Raw genomic sequence first — 22,935 nt, forward strand, 5'->3', positions numbered from 1 at the left:
TTTTCACTTGCAGGGAAAACAATTATTTTCGAGTTATGAATTCGAGAAATTAAAGAAAGTATTGAAGTATTATAGAGAGTAACTGTACTGTGTACACTGTACAGTTCAACATAAAATAGTTTAAGCAGTATCAATGTGGTCCGACTGTAACGTAAAATTGTTCGACTTTAGCTTGTCGAAAAGGCGGGATAAAAGAAAGCGAATTCAAGAGTTTCCAAAACGCATTTTCGACAAGCTAAATTCGGAAAAAGGAGCCGATAAAACGAAAAGATTGGCCTTCATTTAGAAAGTTTTTTGAATAAGCTGGATACGAGAACATAAGAAAGATAAACTTAGAAGGTCAATTTGTGCAAAAAAAATCTTAAATCTTTACGGCCATGAACTTGGTGATCTTTGATTCTAAATTACAGATTCTAGAGGAAATCGGGCGGCCAGTATATATCCCAGGATACAGGAAGAGAGATGATTTACTGAGGATCAGTTACAGTTGCGGAAAACAAAAGATGCTTTTCCACGGTAACTGGACTCGGCAACCTGTGCACAGACCTGAGTCTTGGTCCTGTAGCGGCGTTTTCATGAAAGCTCTTTCAGGACCCTGACTCAGGTTTGCTTACAGGTTGCCGAGCCCAGCACAGTATGCTGTAGGCGATAGCAGTTATATTGTTTGTATAGGATCAATCAACAACTATTCAAATATTTTCAGAATTGAAAAAGTTAAGAAAATTTTTTCAAAGAGAAAACGAAAAACGAAGAGAGGGGTTATCATTCGGGCCGATGATTCGAGCCATCCAATAACTCTAGAATCTGAGCTAATGGTTAGGGTTAGGGACTGGGAACTCTTAAGGGGGGTCCGGGGGGCGAAACCCCCTGGTTTAGGCGTTAGGTGGGGGGGTCCCGGGGGCGTAGCCCCCTGGGTTAGGTTTAGACTTAGGGGCAGCCCGAACAATAACCCCCTACTACCACGAAAAATTGAGAAAATAAAAAATAAGCAGCGCAGAAGGAATGAGATCAATATCGGAGAAGGTTTCGGAAAGTGGACCTTTTTGGTGAAAACGGGGCGAAAGAGAGTGACTTGTTCTCTTCCTTGATTTCAAAGCGTGTGTTTCAGTTTCAACCGAGCAAGGCCTCGCAAAAGGACTATGAATAAATGGACTTTCAGAAAGTATCTTTTGTTTCAACGAGTTATAACTTAGTAAGCCGTGCGGGTACGGTCGTCGTGTTGCCAGCTTCGAGAGGCAGTAGAGCCTGGCTTTCGGGCGCCCCGCGAACCTCCGAAATTGTCTTTTTTATTTCGATTTCGGTGTCGATTGTGCCCGCTCCTAGTGAAAAAAAACAACAGTTAAAACAAAGTAAACCACTTTCATTCTTACCTCTTGGGCTCTGACCAGTGGTCGTGGTGGCGGTCGTTTTCGCGGAAAGAATCCTTCTCGTCCCGATTACTATCCCGGCGTTGCTTTTCCTTCTTTTCGGAATCACGCTGGCGGCGGTGATTTTTTCGGTAAGACTTGTTCCCCGATTTCATCCAGATCGGCGTATCGTCGTCGTCGCTAGCAATATTATCTGAAAGGAAATCATGCAGAGCTTACGATTTTGGGAGGGGTTAATTTTCTTACCAAGAGGATTTTTGGATAGAACAGGCACTCTCCCAGTATCCGCGGGTTGATTCGTGCGCACTGCGGGGCTACGTTCAACCGTAGTGGAATTTGATAGGAGTTCTGCTCCAACTTCTGGACTTGCTAAAGAATAAGTAAGGACTTCTTGGGTCAGAATAAGAGGAGCACTAACTTTTTAACATGTGCGCTAGAACTTGGAAGGAAAACTCGCCAGCTGCTGGATTGGAAAGACACTCGTGTTCGGGCAGTTGGAATTCTTTCTTGTTGAAAATGGCGAAAACACCATCTTGGTCCGTTTCGGCCACTTTTGCGCCTTCACTGGACTCAAGAAGCAGACGTGTGTCACGAACAGTCAATACAAGCCAGCTTGAAATCATGCGAAGGGGGATCTGTTGGTTGTGGTAGGCAACGGCACAGGAAGATAGACACACCTAAAACGCAGTTTATTTCGGTGGAAATTTAACTGAGTTAACTGACCTTGCGCAGGCTCAAAACATAAGGCTCAGCGGCGATCTGCTGGATGCGCGAGAGTCTGTTGAAAATTCTAGCGAATTTGCACCAGTTCTCGGTCATGTAGGCTTTCAGCAGCTCGATTGGCAAGAGGCAGACGCCGTTGGAGAGCAGCTCGCTCATCCGGTGGAAGATTGTCGAGTAAATCAGCCCAGATGGCTTCAGATCATCTAGTCTGGTCAGGATCATTGCCGAAAATGCGTCGCGCGTGGTTTGTATTTCACGGCCGAAGAGATCTTCGTTTTTGATGGCCTATTCTTCGATTTTAAACTTTACTTCAATGTTGGTGTACCTTGACAAACTCGGAAATGGACGAGATGCACTCGAAAATGCGTGTAGAGCAGGCATGTAATCTATCAGCATTGGCAGTAGCGTCAATGTCGACTGTATTAAAAAGACGCCTAGCAATCAGGTAGAACTTGACGCACGATAACAGCTGTTTACAGCCGAACCAGGTCAACGTTAGCCGCTAAAACATAAGTTCAAGATCTTTCGACAGAACTGTGGCAAACCTGAATGGTTAGTTCTTGCCGGACTGCTCTCAAGCGATCGTCGATGAAGTCAAATTTTAGTTGGAAGGGCTCCTCGAGCATCATGATGTTGGTCAGCAAGTGCTGGATCGACGCTTCTAGGCTGCTTTTCGATCTCAACGAATCTTCTTCATTCATTTCGACGAGATCAGCCGCACTTCGACGATACTCCTTCACCATCAGATGCTCGGCAGGTTCGCCGTCGATCATTTCGAATTTGTGCACGAGCTCGTTCTCAATGCGGAATTTGCGCTCCTTTTCCGGGCACATTTCTTGAACACGTGATTGATTTTCTGAAAGATCTTCGCTCTCGCTTATGCTACTAGCGGTTTTGTTCTCCTCTTGGCTTGCAGATTGCTCTGGATTCTGCCCACTTGAGGAGGGAGCACAACTTTCTGACTCCGCTGTTTGTGATCGATTATCAGTACTTTTGACATCTGCAGAATCAGATTCGCTGACTGGTTTTGTCTGTTCCTCAAGTCGAGCATCTTTAGCTTCCTTTTCTGGTTCTTCCGTTTCTTCTTGTTCGATCTTGGTTGATTCTTCTACGGCCGTTTGTGGCGTCTCATCCCTTTTTTCCTCGGCTGGGGCGGGCACAGCATCAACTTCTTCTTTTTCAACAGCGTTGATGACCGTTTGTTCAAGGTTCTCTTGAGGTCCACTCCCAACTTCACTTGGCTCCATATCTGTCCATTCAGTTACACAACTATCTCATTCTAAAAGCAGCGATATTTAGATCCGAAATGTGTAAAATTTATGAAAATATATATCTATTATTTTGAATATAAAAATATAAACAGCAATGGGTGGATCTCTTCTTTCAAAAACTAACAAATTGTTAGTTTGGATCGACACCGCGGTAGTCGGTAATGTCCCACTGCTTGAAAGCATTTTTGCGCGTATCGCCACGCAGTCCAGCGTAGTAGACATTTTTCTTCGGAGCATTTGTGTACGACTCTTTCTTCGTTTGACTGTCGTTCTCCTTAGGAAGATACACTTGCGTTTCGTTCTCCCGGCGGAAGTTCGAAAGCACCTGAAAATTGAAGTCTTATTGCATCCTAGAGATAAAAAGGGGCTTACAGTTTGCGTAGAATGCGTGACACATTTTCTCAGATTTGCGAGCTTCAGTGCCTTTCGCCTCATCTCCCACTCGTTCCATTCATACTCCTTGTCCTGCGTCGGCGGCAACAGATGAGTGTCTGTTTGACAAGCGGTGTCTGATTTAAATAAATAGTCATTCATCGTTACAATTGCCTTTCACTGTACCTTGTTGCAAGCGTTGCCCACTGCCACTACCAAAGCCTTCGTGTTGGGCGAGATTTTGAAACTGTCGTTGAAGTTGCACCAAGTTGATGAGTTCTGTCGAGATGCGAGCTTTTGCTGAGATCTAGGAATGTTTCAATTACAATCGTCGTTTTGCTCACTTTCATACCTTGTTCAAAAAGCCTCCGATATCAGCAGTGAAGGTTTTCGCCGCCTGGCTGCTGGAGAAAACGTAGAATCCGTCGTCGTGATTGAGCATTCCGATTTTAGCACTGCCAGGAATGAGCAGGCCGTATTCGGCGAGCATCAAAGGACAGAAGCTCCGGAAGCGGAATGTCATCGACTCGATCTTCATGTTCTGGGTAAGTGTTTCGGGATAAACCCAGGTGATGTCGTCCTTGTCGGCGGAATCCTTTCCAGTTGATGGATCAATACGACCGCTGGCCTCAGCATCGGCGAGATACTCGTCCATTCGTTTGACGGTCATGTCTGCGGTGAGCTTTCGAATCACTGGCCAGGGAAACAGGATTTCATGCTGTTTGATGAACTCTTTCGCATTTTGTCGGATATTCTGGAACACTGACAGTAGCACGATTTCTTCTTGGAAGAAAGTCCACAGCTCGGAGAGTTTGATGAAGAGCGGATAGACTTGATTCGTCGGCACGGCTGTGCGCTGTTGAACTGCGTTCTGGATACATTCAAATGCAGCGTTGAGCTTTTCCGTCAATGTGTCAACTTGATGGCTAGGAAATTGGGTGTTTTAATTTACTCATATTCTAAAGCTTGAATTACCTGGATTTGACAAGCTCGTTGTAAATGATTCTCAGGAAGACTTCCCACTGGGCGATGTTATAAAGAGCGTCATGAATCTTGTCCATGTTTTCTCCATTTGGATCGAAGGTATCAGACATTATAATTGCTGTGTAGTGCTCTGCAAGTTTTTGAGCATTTTGCCGCTCCGCTTCGACTTCAATTAATGATGGATTGATGGCGTCCTGGATGATGACGGGCAGATCCTCGATTCCTCTTGATGAACCGGTGCCGTTCTTCTTGTTGAAAAGGCGAATGCCAGAGACGATGCGGGTCAACTCGGCAAGGTGGCGCTCCTTCTCTCTTTTGGAGAACTCAAGGAATGTGCCGAGCTCCTGAGGAGGAAAGACAGACTGCAGCGCGGTGGTTGTCTCACGCACGATCGCCATGTCTGTGGGAGAGCCGAGGCCAGACTCGAGAAGGATGTACGCCACGATTCGCCGATAAAGGTTTTGCAGTTCTTCTCGCGAAAGAGCACGTGACTCGCAGATTTCATTGACAGTCGTGACAAGACGCGATCTGATGACTCGCCGATGCTCTCCGATGAATTCCGTTCGACTTGTGTAGTTCATGTCGAAATAAACCTTAATTTAGCGTTTGCTCCAATATAGGCAAAATAAACCAAATGTGCTTACCTGCATTTTGATTGTCTCAAGACGAGAGGACTTGGTTTCAGTGAGTCGTTTGGTACACGTGTCTATCAGTCTGTCTACGTCTGGCTGGGTGAGGGTTCGCTCGACGGAGAAGTTAGCTTCTGGATCAAGAACAACCGACTTGACCATAAAGCCTACAAGCGTTTCGGAAAGGGCGGCTCCTTTCTCTTGGCATCGTTGAACAATTTTCCGAATGATCGCCTTTTATTGCGTAAGTCTTTCAAAACTAAAACTAGTAAGTGTACCTTGATGACGGTCTCCGCCTGGCTCGGCCCTCGTTTACCGATCCTCATCTTATGCTCCTTTTTCTGAATCAAATTTAGTGAAGTTAACCACTGTTAATATCTATCGTCGAGGAAAGGCTTGCAATAAACAAATTTCTGAACTGGGCAGTGTGAAATGCAAGTTAAATTGAATTCTAGGGTTGTTCTTTTTACAAGATTTGCTTTTTCAAAATTATTCTAGTTAGATGCTCGCCCAGACTTTTCCTCAGTAGGTTCGCCTGCTCCACGTCTGCTTCGTCTTTGATTTTTTGAAGAAAAGTAAGCTGAAAATATGAAAGAAATAAAATCGAAATCAAGAAGAAAATCTTACCCGTTGTAGTGCTTTAGTAACTGAGACGATTTGCTTCTGCTTGAACATGACTTCATGGTCGAGCAGCACCATCGCTTGCCGTAATACGAGAGAAAGAATCTCTAAAAGAAGTCGGTTGATTCATTTTTCTTGAACAAAAGTTGTCTAACAGTACCTGCTTTCATTTCGTACTTCAGAAGTGATTCCAAATCCTCCATTGCTTCTTGTGAGTTGTGATCCTTGAGCTTGCTGTGGAACTACAAAAACAGCATTAGTTTGAACAAATTTTCAGCACTCTCCACCTGTTTATATTTGTAGAGGAATATCAATTTCTTCGGAAGTTTTTCTTGGCACCTCCCGAGTTTGTCGATCATAAATGGCAGCTCCCAGTCGTCTTCTTCGTGAAATTTTCTCATTACTTTCTCAGCAATCTAAGCAGTCATCCTTTAGAAATGTATTTAGGGCCTCATTTAGTACCTCCGAGCAAATGCTATCATTATTGGCCCTGATCGCCCAGCAAAGCGAGCTTCCGAATTCTTCCTTCGCAATGAAATGACGAGCTAAGAACAAAAATTTAGAATTAACTATAAAAAGAGTGATGATAATTTACCTGCTTTCTCAGCGATGCGTCTCTGTAAGTACATGACAGCTGTAAGATTTAGTTCTTTCGGAAGCCTGTACAGTTTTTCCAGTTCTGGTTCTTCTTCTACTTTTACGCCCAAAATTGCAGTATTCAATTTTTCTCTCACCTAATGCGCGATCATTAAAAACAACATATAAGAGGGCAACTTACGTATTGAATATTTGTAAGAGAGAGAATATATCTAAGGCCAGTTTTGAAAAGCTTCCGCTGCTTTATCAAACTTTCAGCGTAGCTTTTCACGAAGCGCTCTCGGAGTTCTTGTACTTTCTTATTTTTGGGATCTGACTTTGCAATTAAATCTGCCATGTGGGCCGAGGGCCACCACGAATTGGAAAGCGAGACGAGCATGCGGAGGGTTTCTTCCTTGTCCAGCTCGAAAATACGGTTGATCAATTCATTAAGAATTGTGTTTTCTAGCGCTCCAAGGGAAGCTGGCGCGGAGGACGAGTGAATAACAGTACGTGGGTCTATCGTTGGGCAAGTGTAGTAGCACTAGAATCACAAAAAGTAAGCACACCCGTGCGCAGGAGTGTACCTTTGCGAGTAGAAGTCGATACCATTGACCGCATAGATGCAGACAATCGTCAATGATTTGCTCGTCTCCGCACAGAATGCCGACAATTTTGACGATGTTTTCATCCTCGAATGAGTCGTTTTCTAGCGCATCGCTCAAATCTTGCTGCCAATTTTCAAACGCTGTCTGGTACTGATTGATCGGGAAATTGGTGTATTCGGAGAGAAGCGGCTTGTTGAGAATGAAGTCGACGAGGACACAGACTTCGTTTGAGCCGCCCTCGTCGAATTTCGGATGCAGCTTGAGCGTTTCTACAGCGTTTTCCATGTCAGCGCAGAGCAAGTGCCCGGCAATGGCGTCGAAGTAGTTTTGGTTGGTCGAAAGCGATTGCTGATTTGTAGACTCTGCGTCGATCGCCAGTGATTTCAGCTGGTCAGGGATTTTGTTGTGTTTCTGGCACCATTGCATCAGCGACTCGAGCGTGTTTCCAGCTGCATCGATGCCGGTAATTTCAGAGTCGACCATCATGATTTCGATCAGTTCCCAAACTTCGCCCATTACATCGTGGCTAAAGACAAGAAAAGTGAGAATTCGACCTTCCTGGCTTATATTTCTTACCCTTCTCCCTCTAGCTCTTTCAAGATCTGTCTGTACTTCCGCGTCGCCGCCGATATCGTCGCTGCCATCTCTTTAGAACACTTATTTGAGTCAATCTTCTGCAGTGCATTGAATACGGGAGCCAAGCGAATGCACAAATTGAAGCTGGCCTTCTCTTCCACATCGGCAAGTTCGTTGCTTTCCATTCTAAATACACACAAAATGAGGCCCCCTAATTATATAATCTTTATATTCTATTCTTCCAGTCAACAATCAACTTTCAGCTTCGAGATAAAGAAAGATCATCTGCCGCGGTTCGCCGTCTTCCACCTTTATACTTCTTAGGGAATTGCTTCGTCTTCTGTTTCGAACTATCAGCGACTGATTTCTCAACGGTGAAAATGTCCGAGTGTCGCTGTTTTTCCTCCAACTAAAATTGTGAATAAAACCTGATCATTGAAAGTGCACGCAAGTACCGTTGCTGGCGCAATGATCTGTCCTGGCGTCTGTAGAACACTGGGCTGGGTCATTTCCCTGAAACTAGCAGCAGTGTTCCACGTGTTTCCGATAGGCTGCGACATGGCCTTGTTAAACTGCTCCGCGTTCTGGTAAGGGAACGGTAGCTGCTTCACCCGCTTGCCATCCATCTTGCTTGCGCTCTCAGAAATAATGACATGGCCCAGCTGACGATCAGCACGAGGCGCCATCTTCTGCTTCATTCTAAATCGTCGCTTCTGCGCTCTCGACGGTTTGAAGTCTTCGCCCGCCCAAGCGCCGTTGAATCCGGGCAGAATCAAATCCACGACTTTTCCCTTTTCTTCCTCAGCCGTGTCTTTTTTCGATTGTTTGAAAGATTTCACGATGTCGTCGTCCTGGAAAGCTTCTCGAATCGACGTCGTCTGTCCATCTTCATCGATCGTATCAGGCAGGGAGGTGGACAGATGATCTGATTGCTTCAGCACCTCTAAAAACAAAAGCTAGAACTTATTTTATCAATTTTAAGGCTCACTTGTTGTATCAATTGTTTCTTTTTCGCTGACACGCTTTTTCGGTCGTTCTTCTTCAGCTTTTTCGGATCCAGTAGCTGGGACGAGCTCAACTGGAACAGACTCTTCCTGAACTTCTTTCTCTGGCTCTTTTACTGCTTCATCGGCACTTCCGTCCTCATCTGAACTGTCTGTATCTTTGTTCAAAAGTGCTTTCCGCCTTCTGCGTTCCATGTGCGCTTCCAATTCCAATTCTAGAACAATCAAATTAGAACAGGTAAATGCCCGCTTAAGTTTACCAATTTCTGTCTTTCTCGGCGTGATAGAGGTGGAGGAGCTTTCAAAGTCCTTGCTCTTCACACTCGGCAAGTTCATTACTCCCTTTTCTTCGCCTACAATCTTATCTGCATTTTCGGCCGCGGTTTCCAAGTTATCGACGACTTCTTCAGCATCTTTCGAAACTTTGAACCATTCGTTGTCTCCCATCTGCTGGATGATACTAATTGCGCTTGCAGACGGTCCAGTCTGCTCGGTCTCTTCTGCATCACTTTCTTCTTCTGTGTCTGATTCGACAATTGCTTCGTTGACTCTTTCTCGATTTTTTTCGCGAATTGCGTTTTGCTCATTCACTTGTTTCAAAATATCATCGTCTTTGTGGATAAGTTTCTTTCTTTTCACCTAAATTTTCAAATGAAAATCAGCTTAATTTTTATAAGAACAACCTTTTGCGACCATTTACTTCCAGCAGAACTGTGTTTCAAAGTAGCTCGATCCTCGGCTCTTCTTTTAATTGCCGCATTTGCTGCCTCGTCTTCATCCTTCTTTTCATCTTCTCCTCCTTCTCGGAGGATACGTTCTTGTTCCTTTTTCTCGCGTTTTCGCAAATGACGATGGAACGTTTTTGACTTGATCTTTCGCATGCGCCGGGCTTTGACTTGGTACTCCGCTGAAATTTAATTTTAAAAGAAAAATGACAGGGCCGATTCTCATACATTGAAGAATTCGATGCTTTCTGAGCTCCATTTGTCTGAGCTTAGCTTCCTGGATCGAAACGGAGCTCAGTACTCGTTTCTCAGCCATCGAAAGCTCATCGTCTCCAGTAGGAACATACTCGTTGCCATTCAGAAGCGCATCGAGTTCCCTCTCGACTTCTGTCCCGAGTTTTCGCTTTCGCGCTTCAGACGGGACAATTTGCACTTTTTGGTTGACATCGCGCAGATCTATTTGACTGCCGTGGCGTATGTTCTTGACGTAGTCGTCCCATCTTCCCAATTTCGTCGATGTCTGTTCATAGATTAGCTTTCGCGTGAGTTTCTTGCTCTCTTTCGATTCTAGCGGTGTCTGCAGAAGATTATGGCTTCGGAGAACTTTGTTGGTTTGTTTTTTGAGAGAAGCGTCGGATTTCTTGGGAAGTTGATTTACTAAAAATAATGCGATTGACTTTCAAATATACTTCGAAGTGAGAGCAAGTGAGCCCGACAACCTGTGTAAAAAACCTGAGTCAGGGTCAGAGAGATCTCCAGGTAGCGGATTTTTTAATAACGAAGCCGCAAAGCGTCTTCTTTCCGTATCACTTTTCAAATTCTGACGATCTTTCAGACTCTGACTCAGGTTTTATACACAAGTTGCGGAGCCTAGAACTGGAAACTTTACATTTGAGCTTGGATTTGCCTCCAATGGCAAAAGCCGAACGATTGCTCGAGAGCATCGTCCTCTCCTTCTCCTTCTCGACTTGCTGCTTATCATTTATCTGCTTTATCGCATCAAAGAGAGACACGTCCTCGTCCTCCGCCATTTTTTTATAAATCTTATGATGGAACGATTTTTATTTAGCTGTCCGAATACAAGGCTGGTTTTTCACACAGTAAATTAAATAGTTTTGAACTTGAAGAGCAAGAACGGGTAGGTGCTTATTTTGAATGCTGAAATGACTGTGCTGGAAATAATAAATAGAAAGAGAACAAACTCAATTTGTTTTTTGAAATCTGTTTTTTTCTCTTTTTAACATCTGCTTATTGGAAATTGAAAATTGAAGGGAGAACAGGGTTGAAGAACTTGCAGATCAGCTGCTATCAGTTTGAAGAGTTTCGTTGTTTTTTGCAGTCCTCAATTTTTGGGAGAACTAGAAAGAGACGTCAGTTTGCTTCATGAAAACTTATCAAGGTAGGTTGCAATCGGTGAATTTCAAGAATCATGCAGAGAGTGAACTCGAACTCGACCAGCAAACTGTTGAGAAAACCTGAGTCAGGGTTTTTAAAAGGCTTCAATTAAAAGCCACATAGTTATTATTGAAGCTCTTTCAATTCCTGACTCAGGTTTTCTACTCAGGGTGCAGCGCCCAGGCTCAATAAAAGGTGACACCAGGGGGGACCTCCATCAGTATGGCTCCCATACTAATTGGGATGAATTAGTGAATGGTTGTTTTTGTATAGGATTAATAATGAAGAATGATATATTGACAAAAATGATTTTGTTTTTTCCTCACATGGCGATTTATTAAAATCAACTCTTTTCAAAAGGGACTCCGGTCTTCCGCTAAATTTGTGATTATAAGCAAAGCGTTTAACACTTCAACTTGAACTGAAGAGTTAGTATAAATGAATATTGTAACTCCAAGTAAGAACTCTCAATATCGGGAAAAAGCTAAAAGCCAAAGCTTGAAAGATTTGACTTTTACCGATATTGAAAAGTAAACCCGAGATCCAAACCTTGTTTTGTCGAATAGACTGGCGTAATTGGCCCGAATCATCGATTGGTACTCTGGATGCCAGGTTTTCGATCGCACCCACTCGGCAACATTGTGAGGCTCTGGTCGGTAGGTCGCCAGTTCAGCGTCGAAGAGGTACTTTGCTACGTCGATGGCGACTTTTTCGGAGATCTCTCGGATGCGGTCCAGATCGGGGTAGACGGCTCCCTTGGCTACTTCTTCCTCGGAAAGCTCGGAAGCAACCCGCTAGAATTGCGGCTGAAAATTCAGAAAAATAAATAGGGCTTACCTGAGCAGCAATCAAAAATGCTCTATCGTTGATGGTAGTGGCGCCGGTGAGAATGCAGGCTAACGCAACTCCAGGGAAAATGTAGACGTTGTTTCCTTGTCCGGGGACGAACTCCTGTCCATTAACAGTCACGGAGTTCATTGGAGAGCCACAAGCGAACACACACTGACCTGTAAAATTTCAAAGATTAACTCAAATTTCTAAAAAGTTAAGTTTTACCATTGGTGTGGTTGTAAGCGTCTTCGGAGGTGCACTCAGCTCTTGAAGTCGGGTTCGAAAGAGCAAAGATAATCGGTCGATCGTGGTTTGCCGCCATCTTCTTCAGAATGGCAGGTGTAAACTTTCTTCCGGCACCAGCGAGGCCAATGATGGCGGATGGCTTGAGCGAATCAACGGCGTCTTCGAAGGTCTTCACCTGTTCGTGGTCGTGAGCGAATTTAATTTGCAGGGGATCGAGATCCATTCGGTTGGAAGTGATCAGACCGTCGACTAGATTCAGTTGCTACAGATTCGATAATGGACTTGATGACTTACTGTCGAAGAGCCAGATCTTTCTGTACGCTTCAGCTGGACTGACGCCCATATCTCGGAGAAGAAGAACAAGAAGATTGGCAACACCCAATCCTGCTTCTCCAGCACCAAGGAAGAGGAACTTCTCCTCGGAAATTGGCTTTCCAGTGATTCGGGAAGTCGCCAAAAGACCTGCCACAGCACAGGCAGCAGTTCCTTGGATATCGTCGTTGAAAGTTAAATATCGGTTCTTGTATTTTCGCAGCAGCTAAATTCAATAAATTGAATAGAAATCTATTCATAAATGAAAGTACCTTGAAAGCGTTGTGATTTCCGAAGTCCTCAAACTGAATGAGCACTTGTTTGCCCCACTTGTGAGTGACTGCTTGCATGAATTCTTCGATGAATTCTTCGTATTCTTTTCCCTGGACTCGGGGAAGCTTGATGCCAGGGTACATTGGGTCGTTGAGTAATTCTTTGTTGTTGGTTCCAACATCGATCTATTTTATATAAAAAATACTCACAAGAAAAACGGAATACTAACCTGGATTGGGAGAGTCATATCAGGTCGAATACCAGCGCAAGCAGTGTAAAGAGCGAGTTTACCGATTGGGATACCCATTCCCTGGCAACCAAGATCGCCAAGACCGAGGATTCGCTCGCCATCAGTGACAACGATAGCCCGGACGTCCGTTTCTGGCCAGTTGTCCAGGATGGAAGCGATATGGCCTTTGTCGTGGATGGTGATGAAGAGGCCGCGGGGTCGGCGGAAGATGGCGCCGAATTTTTGGCAGGCGAGGCCGACTGTGGGAGTGTAGATGATCGGCATGTATTTCTTGACGTCAGACTGGACGAGGCGATAGAAGAGGGTTTCGTTTCGCTCGTAGAGAGCCATCAGGAACGAGTATCGGGCCAGATCGGAGGCTTCGTACTCGTACTGTTTCTTCAGTCGCTCGAGCTGCGTGTCCATATCGAAGACGGCGGGAGGGAGGAGGCCGTGGATTCCGAGGGCCATTCGCTCCTCAATCGTGTACGCAGTTCCTTTGTTCACATGCGGATTTAGCAGGTACGCCCGTCCGCCCAAGTTCGTCTTCGCAGAGGCGACTGTTCGCGTTGCGACTCTATTCGACGTCCTGTTTAGCATCTTCTGAAAGAAATAATCGAATCTTCAAAAAAGTAAAATCTCGAAAGTCTCGCTTACAGCTAATCGCTACAGTCAGTTGACCTTGCAAGAGGTTCACATGGGAGACAGAGAGAGAGTGCTGACACACCCCCTTTTCAAGTTGTTTTTTGTCACGTCTTTTATTACAATTGTAACTATTGTACACGCAAGATTTGATTGCAGATTTGATTATATAAAGTATTAAAGTATATTAGTCTAGATCGTCGACGTCTTCGTCGGCCGGGGGCGCAGCTGGTTTAGGAGGAGCTGATTTACTCGATTGGCTCTGTGGTTGGTTCATCATTCCAGAGAACATATCGTTGGCCATGTTCATTAGCGCGCCCATGTCGAGTCCAGCAGGAGGACCTAAATTGCGTTAGAGAGCACTTAGCACATCGTTTATCAAAAATCAACACGAACACGTACCAGCAGAGTCGTCATCGTCATCGCTATCACTGGACAGCGGCCTGCCGCCCATCAAAGATCCGATAATGTCCATAAGTCCTCCTTGCGGGCGACTCTTTTTCTCAACAATTCCAAAATAAATTTCCCCGATTCGTATAATATATTCCATCAGAGTTGGATCGGGCTCCGCTAGGAAAGGCTACCTTGGTTTACTTTTGAAGGATTCGGATAGGAACTCACTTGGTATGCGAAATTAAGAAATTTAAATGCCTTGACGTCTTTTGAATCTATCGTTTTTAGCAGGAAGAAGCAATAATTTAGTAGAGGGTAGTTGGAGGGAAATCGCGACTCGAGTTGGGGGTGGAAGCGGGAGAAAGCTTGAAGAAATTCGTTTGCAACGGGGACTGTGTGCTGGTGAAGAAGTTGGAGGGTCATCTGCGTGCAGATTAGCTCGACCTCGCTCATGTTTCTCGAGCTATATTCTGTCAACTGAAGGTAACGGTGAGAAAAGGCAGCTGGAATAGGCAGCGCGTGAAGAAAACCTGTCTCAGGGTTTGGAAGACCTCTAATGAAAGCCGTAAAGCGGCTTCGTAAGTTATCTTTCCAATTAATTTTCAAATACTCATGAAGAAACCGCTAAGAAGCTATTCAGCTAATTCAGGACCCTGACTCAGGTTTCCATACAGGTTGCTGGGCATAAAGAAGATATTCCTTACCTGGGCTAGAAATTTGGCAATTTCGCGACCGTTTTCGGAGTACTGAAAGTGTTGCCTAGCCAAAGTGATCGTAACCGTAAAATCTTCCATGTTCTTCGCCGATCTCGCCTTGTCCGAGGCTTGGACGTAGTTTTGCGCAAAGGCAAGACGGGTCTTCGGGTGGCCCATCGGATTTTCGCAAATTTCGCCAGTGCGTTTGAGAATGCGCCGCTCGAACTGCTCGCGCTCGGGCTGCTCGAACTCGAGGCACTCGATCGTCGATTTGTGGATTTTGCCAATTTGCTCGTGATTCGTTTCCGTCAGTTTTTCCACATCGTCGAGGATGGAGCAATAAAGAAGACCAAGATCGGAGGCGGAGCCGCTCTGTTTCAACTCGTACAGCTCCAGAATGCCCTTTGTGATTAACTGCAGCGCGTCCTGGTGCTTCTTTGACGTTCTATAAACAATTGAAATCAAGAAACTTCCAGGATTCCGATTGTCTCTGACTGATTTTTGCTAGTATTCTCAAAACGTTCTGCTGAAAATCGTGAAGCTTGCCCAATAGTTGCTCAATTAGTTGAATAACAATCAGAATATGAGCGAAAATCATTCAGTCAGCAATCAGAATAATCGAGAGAGACACCTGTATCTGGAAGCTAGTGTTCTAATCATCTGATGAGCTTCGTAGTATTCTCCTTCTGCGATTTTGGACGACAATCGCGCCTCGATTCGCGACACGCCTCTACTCATTCCCTTTTCTTTCTGAAAATAGAAAATGAAAATCGGCTACATTGTAACTCATTTGAAAGTCATCATTTTCGGCTAAAGTAAAGAAGCTCAAGATTTCAAAGCTAGAATTTTTACTAGAAAAAATAGGATCAATTATTCTAGAGAATGAATTGACAGCTTTTTCAATACAAACTTTCCAGCTAAGAAGAAATTCTAGCTTCTTTCAGTCGGAAAAGAACTGAATTAGCTTCTGCAACTAAAACTATAATTTTTCACTAAAAACGAAAAATTTTATGTTTTTTAATTGAAGATTGGTTTTCAAAAACCGGGAACTTTGAGAAGATATTAATTTTTTGTTTAAATTTTTTTTAAATAATAAAAAATCAAAAGGAAGAAGGTAATCTTATCAAAATTATTTTTTAAGAAATCATAATGATAACTGAACCGCAAAAACCATCTCTACAACTTCTCTATAACAAGTGAAGGAGAGGAGGGTCTTTTTCTATGAGAAAATTCCCACGGTTGAAGAGAAGCAATTTCAAAAAGCGCGCGCAAATCAACGGCGCCTCTGATTGGCCCGCGCGTGGCGCAGCAGTCCTCCTGATTATCGGTGGATTACTGTAGCTCACTTCCACTGCCGGAGAAATTCGACAAAGAGAGAAGAAATAAATTAGAATTTTTTCTTGAGCCGATCAGGCTCATTTCTGGACTGATCCTAAAGGAACGGAATAAAATAATTAATCATATTATAAATATTGTTAGATAATTTGGTTAAAATATTTTTTCTTAAATTTTTCAGAATCAATGATTTTAATGCGTCTTAGCGGAAATTTCAGGACAAAAAGTCGGTTTTTTCGAGAAAAAACGATAAAAATCTTAAATCTGGGAAAATACGGTTGTTGAAAAATTTGAACTCCGACAACTTTTTTATCGATAAATATCGTTGCTCTTGCGCTCCTCTTTTCTTCTTAAATTTTGACAGTTGGAAAATTTCAGTTTCAAAACACAGAAATTCAGATTTTCGAATTTTCCTGTGTTCATATTTATTTGATTTTTAATCCGGCCAAAAAGGTTTACGACAAATTACTGAGAAATGGAGCGAGACAATTCCAAGCAATGGAAGGTTCTTCAAGGTAAGAAAAAATGACTCGAGCGAATGATTTGAATTTTCGACTTTCAGAGTGGCGGCGAAAGGGAGGATCGGTCCAAAATGACTCTGAGCTATACGGCCTCGGAAAGAGGTTCCTCTCGATCTGGCACGATACGAGCATCATGACCGACGAGGAAATGCGCTCTTTCGGAAAGTATCTCTACGAGAAAGCGAAGCCGGAGGTCCAAGAAAAGTGGGGAAAAGTAATCGACAACTATTCTACCCACTGGGGCGCCAACGACAAACTCACCAAGTTAACTGTCAAGCAGGGCAAAAAGGTCCGCGACTACGAGAAGATGGAGGACGACAAAATCTCCAGAATGATAGGTAAGAAGGTTCCTGCTCAGCTTCCAGAGCTCAGATCCTCTCCTATTTCTCGTATTAATTTTTTTGCTTCTAGTCTGCTGGGAAATGGCCTTCCAGTGGCTGGGACCGTTGGCCGACTATCGCTCGCTGATCAAGCTCTGGCTCGCCTTCGGCGAGGAAATGGTCAACAACCGTTTAGCGAAAAACACCAAGCGAGACTGGATTAAAGAAATGCTAGAGCTCTGGCCGCACTTCTGCTGGAACTTGCGCGAGCAGATCCACAAGCAGAAGTTCATGGCGCTCTCCGTCAAGCCGGGCTTCTTGACTGTCTTGCGCATGCATCGCGTCAAGGTCCTCTATGCGAGCGGACGCGCGCGCTACTACAACCTCCATCCGTGGGTGGCCGAGGACTACACTCAAACCTTCGGCGCTGCGCTCGACACCCTCCTCGCCGAGACCAGCTTGGGCGAAGAAGATGAACAACAGGACCGCGTCGATTTCGCCGTGCTGATGGTGATGTCGCTCTGCGGCGCAGAAGGCGAGAAGCTGCTCCTCGAGGGCGGCGCTTTCGAGAAGTTCGATGTCCATCCTCTCGATGTAAAGAACTGTACCAAGGAGACGTTCGTTCTCATGGCGCCTTCGCTGGCCAAGCATTCGATTAAAATTCTCTCACTGATCAGCACTGGCTTCGCCAACGACTCGCTGTTCCCTGGTGGCATCGAACGAATTATGCTCATCCTGCTTTCGATGCTTGGAGGCTGTGGTTTGAAAGCGCTCTCTTCGATCGGCCGAATAACCGACTACCTGACCGAGCAGTGTTCCAAGAACAACAACTGGCTCATCAAACTCGTCTGCGATCACCTCCATGCCGATGTGTTGCGAAAACGATTCGTGGCTGATGATACCAAAGAAGGCCTCAACTCGATCGCCGGTCGACTCCTCAAAATCATGCTGATGACGATGAAGGCCGACGATGCCAAGGTGTTCGTCGAGTTAATGCTCAGTGGTAGCGACAGTCATTTGGCTGCTCTTGAAGAGGTCACCTCCATCCTCGAAGATTCCTGCGCCCGGCCAAGCAGCAAATCAAGTAAACTCAAAACCGGTGAAAAAGAGTTTACTATTGTTACTGCTTGGGTCGGAGGAGCTGAAAAGTTCAAAGAGCGACTCACTGCTGGTGGCGACGTCTCTTCAGAGAGAAATAGTTGCGACTTGAGGATCCTGAAAAACTTCTTGTGCCTGCCCTTCCGGGTCAAGAAGATGGATCAGATTGAAACTGGTGCGTTTAAAGCCGACTTCACCAAGCTTCTTCCAGCCATGTCTCGCGCTTGGAAGGAACTCTATCTGGCCGTTCGCTCCGGCGCTGCACTCGTCCGAGGGTTCAACTCAGACGACTTCAATGTTGAGATCGGCACGGTTATTGGCGAAGAGGGAGTGAAGAACTATCAGCTAGCGACCCCTCTTTCTTTCATTTTGAGCATGTTGGCGGCGTCAGAGTCTAAGAAGATCTTCGACAACGAATCCGGTGACGGAGGCAGCGAATTTACTAAATTCTCCCAGCTCGTCATAAATATCCTTGACGAAGCAACCGGTCGTCCCCTCGAGAACTTCTCATGCCGCGGTACTGTCAGCGCTCTGAAGATCATGCAAAAGCTGATCGACAACCATGGCGAAAAGGCAGTCATGGTCCTTGGCAACATCATCACCGAGTTCGCCAAGGTTGCTCTAGCGAACAAAAAGAGTCTCATGTGGACTAACGCCACCGATTGCATCATGGATGTCTTGGAATCCATTTCCACCGCCAACCGGACACCAGGTAGCAATGAACAAAACTTTCAAAACTTAATCGATTCTTCTAGCAAAAACTTTTCCTGGCCTCGAGCCGCTTTTCTCTTTGCTCCTTTCCAAAAGTCCGTTCACCGAGTCTCCGAAGCTGTGGGAGAGTGCTGGCAGGCAAGCTTCCTCGAGGATCATAATCAACTGGATATGTCCGAAAACTTCTGGCAGTTGATTAAGGTAATTTTCAACCGACATTTTCATAAATCCAAAACGTTGAAAGTTTCAACTGAAATTACTTAATTTGTTATCGAGCAAATCTGATTTTGTCTTTTTAGATCCACTACAAGACTGGAGACTGGGATCCTCCATCAAAGTTTCAACTGAAGTTGGCCACTACTTCAGCGACTGTTAATCAATCAGCGTCTGTAGCTGCTGCAGTAGGTGAGAGTGAAAAAGGGCCGTCTACGCCAGTTCGTGGAGCTCAAGCGCGAAAGGTTGGAACTCCTCAACGCAAGAATGGCACTCCCCAGCGTCGAAACGGGACGCCTCAGCGTAATGGAGGCACGCCGCAGCGATACAACCGCCAACTCGCTGCGCTTCAAGGAGCGACCCAATCTTCTCCAAAACGCCACCAAATCGCCGCCGTGGCGCAGCTGGAATTATGTCTTCGACCATTCGCGACAACGGTGCCACCGCCGATTTCACCATTATTGATTCTCCGATCAGTTTCAATAAGAAAAATCTAACCGCGGCCCAACGCGAAAAAATGAAGGAAAAAGTCGGAGGAACAGGTCGGAACTGCGCTCTACAATCACGTGGACGACTCACAGTCCCGCATGTCTCAGTATCTCGGCACCGACTCGAATACACAAGCGTCTGACACTGCTACTCAGTCCATGCCCAACCGAAAAGCTTCCGTCGATATTGAACATATGGACGAAACTGCCATGGATGGGACCAGCTTTTGGCGCAAAATCCGAGCGCCCACTCTACTGTGCTCGAGCCTGAGATAACTATGAAGCAGCCAGTCCCGCAGAAGGTACTATTCGTTAAAAATTCACGTTTCTATCAATTTTCAGGGAGAATCCACGAAGATCGCAGCTGTCGACGAGTCCAATATGACAGCTGGCTTGCCAAAGATCGACGAGAGCATCTCTGAGACGTCATTGCCAGCTCCGCCAGTCCCACCGAAGGTACTGACAAAAGTAAAATCAAGTTTCTATCATTTTTCAGGGAGAATCCACGAAGATCGCCCCTGTCGACGAATCCAACATGACGATAAACAAAACCTGCGACATGACAGCGGGAATCGGTCTTCAGGTAAAAACTATCGACACATTTGTGTTTATCTATCTTCAAATTGTAGGGCATGCCCGAGAGCTCCTTCGAGGAGACGATGGACACGTCGGAATGGAACACTACAGCTGAGGTCAGGGTGGCTATTTTGGATTTGGGGGTTAGTTGGAATTGGATTGGATCCAATCCAATAAGGTTTGGATGGAATTTGGATGGCCAGGGTACCGGATTTTGTTGGGAAAAATTGGGCAATTGGGGGAAATTGGGGAATTGGATCCAATAAAATATATACAGTTAAAACTCAAAAATTGGCCGGTTTTTAGATCCTTATTCAAGAAAAAAGCGGCCAAATTTTGAGTTTTTTACCGGATAGCCAAGAGTCCACTTCTAAGAAGCAAATTTTCCAAATTTTCGAAAATGGGCATGATTTTCACGTTTTTGAACAATTTAATTCAAATTTTTGCTTGTTTGAAGACATTTATTTTAGAAATTAGTCATTTTAAATAATTTTAACAGTCTAAAAAAGCTAAAAATGCCCAGGAATAGCATAATTTAGGCGCAATTTTGATCCAAAATTTTCTATTATTGAAAAAGCGGCCAATTTTTGAGTCTTTTTCAGATTCTTAAATCAGTCAATTTCGACCAAAACCGGCCAAATTTCGAGTGGGCAAATTTTGAGTTTTCACTGTATCGCTTAACTATGCAAAGAAGGGTCATTTTCATGATAAAAATGAAAAATTTCGGATAAAAAATCATTCTTTTGGCTATGTTGATCCTCCTTTCGGATAGAAACTAACTGTTTCGCTTCTTTTCAAAGTACTAAAAGCCTTGGAAAAATTGGAAATCCAATTGGATCTTATTGGAATTGGGGATTCTTGGGGAATTGGGTAATAATTGGATTGGGTTGGATTTTGGATGGATAGTTCCGACTCAAAATTTATTGGATGGAAATTGGATGGCTAGACCCCAAAATTTTGTCCAAAATAGCCACCCTGGCTGAGGTTGCCCCTGCACAGGACCGGACGATGGATGTTACGTCGGGTATTGGCTGCCAAGTAATGAGTAAAACTTTTGTCCCTTTTTAAATTTTCTTAGATGACGTACATCGACTCGTCGATGGATGAGAGCATGGCCGCCACGACTATGACGAAGTTGCCGACGCCAAAGCAGCCTCGCTCAGAAAGAATGCAGAACGATTTAGAGGTCAAGACGAATGCCGAGAAAGTTGAAACTAAGGCTGAGGACGCACGGCTCGTGAAGAATATCGAGTGTGCTTGTCCCGAGACCTACTCGAGTGAGTATCCCAGCGATAGCATGAGTGAGGAAGGCAGCACACGAGTGCATGAAAATGAGGTTTGAAGTTAATGCTTTTTCATGGCATCACATTTCTTAAGGCTGTCGAGGAGGCTTCTCAAGAGTCGAAGGATGGCAAAGCAACGGAGAAGTCCGAAGAGCAACTCTCAGTTACTCTCGAACTGAAGGCGCTGCCCAAGCCGGTTTCTTCTCCCGAGAAACAGGGTCTTCCTAAACCCGTTTCTCCAAAGAAACCAGAGTCAAGCGAAGCTGATTCTGATGTTGTGGAAATGGAGGTACTTTGAGTTAAAATAGAGTCAAATTTCTAAAAACTTCATTAAGATTCCATCAACTGCGTCCATGTATGAAGTCGATGAAGACGCAGAAGCGAGCACGTGAGTATTTATTTTTTATTTCGCAGAAAATGAAAGCTTGGGCTCAATTTCAAATTTTAATGAGCTTTTTAGTCTTGACGAAGGGAGCCTAACGCCGGATCCTGTCGTCGATCTTCTCTCGCCTGACAGAACAGCGGACGACTATTCTGTTATCATCCTAGATGATACAGTCGCGGAGGGCTCTGCAGAGCGAAAGAAAACAAAGGCTGCGCGAAAGTTAGACATGACACCACCGACTTCGCCCGATAGACTTTCGAAGCTCGCGATGGAAACGTCTCCCAAGAAGCTTTCTTCTCCTGGAAAAGATCCTTCCGAGGAGAAAAACACGACTGACATGAGCATGTCGCCTGAAAAGTTCGACGAATTGCGCAAGGAAGCATCGACATCGGAAGCGAAGGACGAGAAGTCGGAGAAAAAGCCAACCTACCCACTTCCAAAGACTTGGAAGGACGAATTCGGTCACGACGTTCCGTATTTGAGGAATGATCCGCGAAGGCCCAAGAATGAGTGGGAAATTATGGAAGAGGAGGACGAGAAAGAGCTAAGAGAGCTTATCAAGACCGACAGCGAGGGAGAAGCGGAGCGGGATGCTCTTTGAGCCCTGCCTCCAAGCTCCACAAGGACCGATGGGAGGAAGCTAAGAAGAATCAGAAGCTCAACACGAGCATGACGATGTCAAAAGATCTCAAGTCCGGTCCCATCATGAAGCGGAAACGCTCTTCAGAGGGTTCTCGCCCAAGCAAGGTATTTTTCGCGCGAACTTTCTTTTTTCAATGATTATTCAGAAACATCGAGTCTCCTTCATCGACGAACAGTTCGGTGGCCCTGAGATCAGGCGAATTCCAAGCAACACCTCTTTGCCTGGCAGCTCTTCGCCAACCGCGCTGAAGCGTCGACCCAGCAGTGAGTCTATCCCTTCGCCTCGTTCTGAAAAGAGCCTCACTCGGACCGAGAAGATGCTCAGGATGGCCAGGCCTGAAGGGTCACCTCGAATGCGCCCGCTTCCGCCCTCGATTCCGGAGCCGACTACTAACGATCGCGAAGCCGCCTATAATGCTATCAAGGTATTATTTTTTAATTTAGCTTCGATTTAATTTGATTAATTTTAGGAGGCGATCAACGCGAACATCGAAAACGTCACTGACGAAGATCGACTTTCGCTGATCACCAGAATTAGTCGCCGAAAACGACGAACCAGTTCTTCCAACTTGGGGCAAAGTTAGAAAAACTGGAGAAATCTTCGTGCGCCCGATGTGTCACCAATACCACCAGAAATCACCTCTCCTCTCTACGCACAGTCACTCACATCACCATCCAACTTCGCTACTCCGATTCAAAACCCTCCACAACTGTATAGACTGGTTCATTTACCTAACTGTATATAACTTATCTCATTCCAGTCTATTCACACTGCCATTTTAATATTAAAAGACCCTGTCAAAATTTAGAATAAATTTCAAATGGCTCACAAAACTACAAATGTTTACTTTGGTTGATTTCTATTGTGCAAAGTTAAGAAATACTTGCTAA

The 22,935-nt window shown here is 44.9% G+C and overlaps 8 protein-coding genes across 8 annotated transcripts; 2 read left to right on the plus strand and 6 right to left on the minus strand.

Annotated features, from left to right (window-relative positions):
- Window positions 1–7: 7 nt before the first annotated feature.
- On the minus strand, window positions 8–3,393 carry LOC145708719 (uncharacterized). Its single transcript, XM_081786418.1, has 7 exons — window positions 2,636–3,393; window positions 2,416–2,592; window positions 2,091–2,375; window positions 1,786–2,044; window positions 1,614–1,736; window positions 1,371–1,560; window positions 8–1,319 (listed from the first exon to the last, which is right to left on the minus strand). The coding sequence occupies exons 1-7, from the start codon at window positions 3,335–3,337 to the stop codon at window positions 1,190–1,192; spliced, it is 1,866 nt and encodes a 621-aa protein (XP_081642544.1). The 5' UTR covers window positions 3,338–3,393; the 3' UTR covers window positions 8–1,189.
- Window positions 3,394–3,412: 19 nt separating this feature from the next.
- Window positions 3,413–5,691, minus strand: LOC145708718 (cilia- and flagella-associated protein 206-like). Its single transcript, XM_081786417.1, has 7 exons — window positions 5,625–5,691; window positions 5,362–5,580; window positions 4,709–5,310; window positions 4,086–4,659; window positions 3,920–4,040; window positions 3,734–3,870; window positions 3,413–3,686 (listed from the first exon to the last, which is right to left on the minus strand). The coding sequence occupies exons 1-7, from the start codon at window positions 5,670–5,672 to the stop codon at window positions 3,492–3,494; spliced, it is 1,896 nt and encodes a 631-aa protein (XP_081642543.1). The 5' UTR covers window positions 5,673–5,691; the 3' UTR covers window positions 3,413–3,491.
- A 32-nt stretch (window positions 5,692–5,723) lies between these two features.
- Window positions 5,724–7,909, minus strand: LOC145708720 (nuclear pore complex protein Nup85-like). Its single transcript, XM_081786419.1, has 9 exons — window positions 7,728–7,909; window positions 7,131–7,677; window positions 6,746–7,087; window positions 6,563–6,701; window positions 6,430–6,512; window positions 6,255–6,383; window positions 6,128–6,209; window positions 5,974–6,074; window positions 5,724–5,926 (listed from the first exon to the last, which is right to left on the minus strand). Exons 1-9 carry the CDS (start codon window positions 7,793–7,795, stop codon window positions 5,813–5,815), a joined length of 1,605 nt encoding a protein of 534 aa, XP_081642545.1. The 5' UTR covers window positions 7,796–7,909; the 3' UTR covers window positions 5,724–5,812.
- Window positions 7,910–7,939: 30 nt separating this feature from the next.
- Window positions 7,940–10,495, minus strand: LOC145709631 (U3 small nucleolar RNA-associated protein 14 homolog A-like). The gene is made up of 7 exons (XM_081787316.1): window positions 10,346–10,495; window positions 9,685–10,113; window positions 9,415–9,638; window positions 8,992–9,370; window positions 8,716–8,946; window positions 8,183–8,670; window positions 7,940–8,136 (listed from the first exon to the last, which is right to left on the minus strand). The coding sequence occupies exons 1-7, from the start codon at window positions 10,485–10,487 to the stop codon at window positions 7,987–7,989; spliced, it is 2,043 nt and encodes a 680-aa protein (XP_081643442.1). The 5' UTR covers window positions 10,488–10,495; the 3' UTR covers window positions 7,940–7,986.
- A 33-nt stretch (window positions 10,496–10,528) lies between these two features.
- LOC145709632 (NADP-dependent malic enzyme-like) lies at window positions 10,529–13,382 on the minus strand. Its single transcript, XM_081787317.1, has 8 exons — window positions 12,743–13,382; window positions 12,513–12,698; window positions 12,223–12,466; window positions 11,908–12,177; window positions 11,689–11,858; window positions 11,401–11,645; window positions 11,178–11,227; window positions 10,529–10,814 (listed from the first exon to the last, which is right to left on the minus strand). Exons 1-8 carry the CDS (start codon window positions 13,340–13,342, stop codon window positions 10,765–10,767), a joined length of 1,815 nt encoding a protein of 604 aa, XP_081643443.1. The 5' UTR covers window positions 13,343–13,382; the 3' UTR covers window positions 10,529–10,764.
- Window positions 13,383–13,468: 86 nt separating this feature from the next.
- On the minus strand, window positions 13,469–15,222 carry LOC145709634 (Golgi to ER traffic protein 4 homolog). Its single transcript, XM_081787319.1, has 5 exons — window positions 15,104–15,222; window positions 14,482–14,917; window positions 14,006–14,254; window positions 13,787–13,964; window positions 13,469–13,726 (listed from the first exon to the last, which is right to left on the minus strand). The coding sequence occupies exons 1-5, from the start codon at window positions 15,208–15,210 to the stop codon at window positions 13,572–13,574; spliced, it is 1,125 nt and encodes a 374-aa protein (XP_081643445.1). The 5' UTR covers window positions 15,211–15,222; the 3' UTR covers window positions 13,469–13,571.
- A 549-nt stretch (window positions 15,223–15,771) lies between these two features.
- LOC145706583 (uncharacterized) lies at window positions 15,772–18,898 on the plus strand. The gene is made up of 6 exons (XM_081784003.1): window positions 15,772–15,906; window positions 16,257–16,322; window positions 16,370–16,666; window positions 16,740–18,458; window positions 18,502–18,658; window positions 18,757–18,898. The coding sequence occupies exons 2-5, from the start codon at window positions 16,283–16,285 to the stop codon at window positions 18,651–18,653; spliced, it is 2,208 nt and encodes a 735-aa protein (XP_081640129.1). The 5' UTR covers window positions 15,772–15,906; window positions 16,257–16,282; the 3' UTR covers window positions 18,654–18,658; window positions 18,757–18,898.
- Window positions 18,899–19,319: 421 nt separating this feature from the next.
- LOC145706584 (uncharacterized) lies at window positions 19,320–22,869 on the plus strand. Its single transcript, XM_081784004.1, has 11 exons — window positions 19,320–19,460; window positions 19,501–19,614; window positions 19,655–19,741; window positions 19,788–19,850; window positions 20,719–20,772; window positions 20,813–21,070; window positions 21,112–21,306; window positions 21,353–21,405; window positions 21,478–22,149; window positions 22,191–22,469; window positions 22,515–22,869. The coding sequence occupies exons 1-9, from the start codon at window positions 19,437–19,439 to the stop codon at window positions 22,001–22,003; spliced, it is 1,374 nt and encodes a 457-aa protein (XP_081640130.1). The 5' UTR covers window positions 19,320–19,436; the 3' UTR covers window positions 22,004–22,149; window positions 22,191–22,469; window positions 22,515–22,869.
- The last annotated feature ends 66 nt before the right edge of the window (window positions 22,870–22,935 follow it).

Source organism: Oikopleura dioica, chromosome XSR (assembly GCF_907165135.1).
Source record: "Oikopleura dioica chromosome XSR, OKI2018_I68_1.0, whole genome shotgun sequence".
Lineage (NCBI taxonomy): Eukaryota > Metazoa > Chordata > Appendicularia > Copelata > Oikopleuridae > Oikopleura > Oikopleura dioica.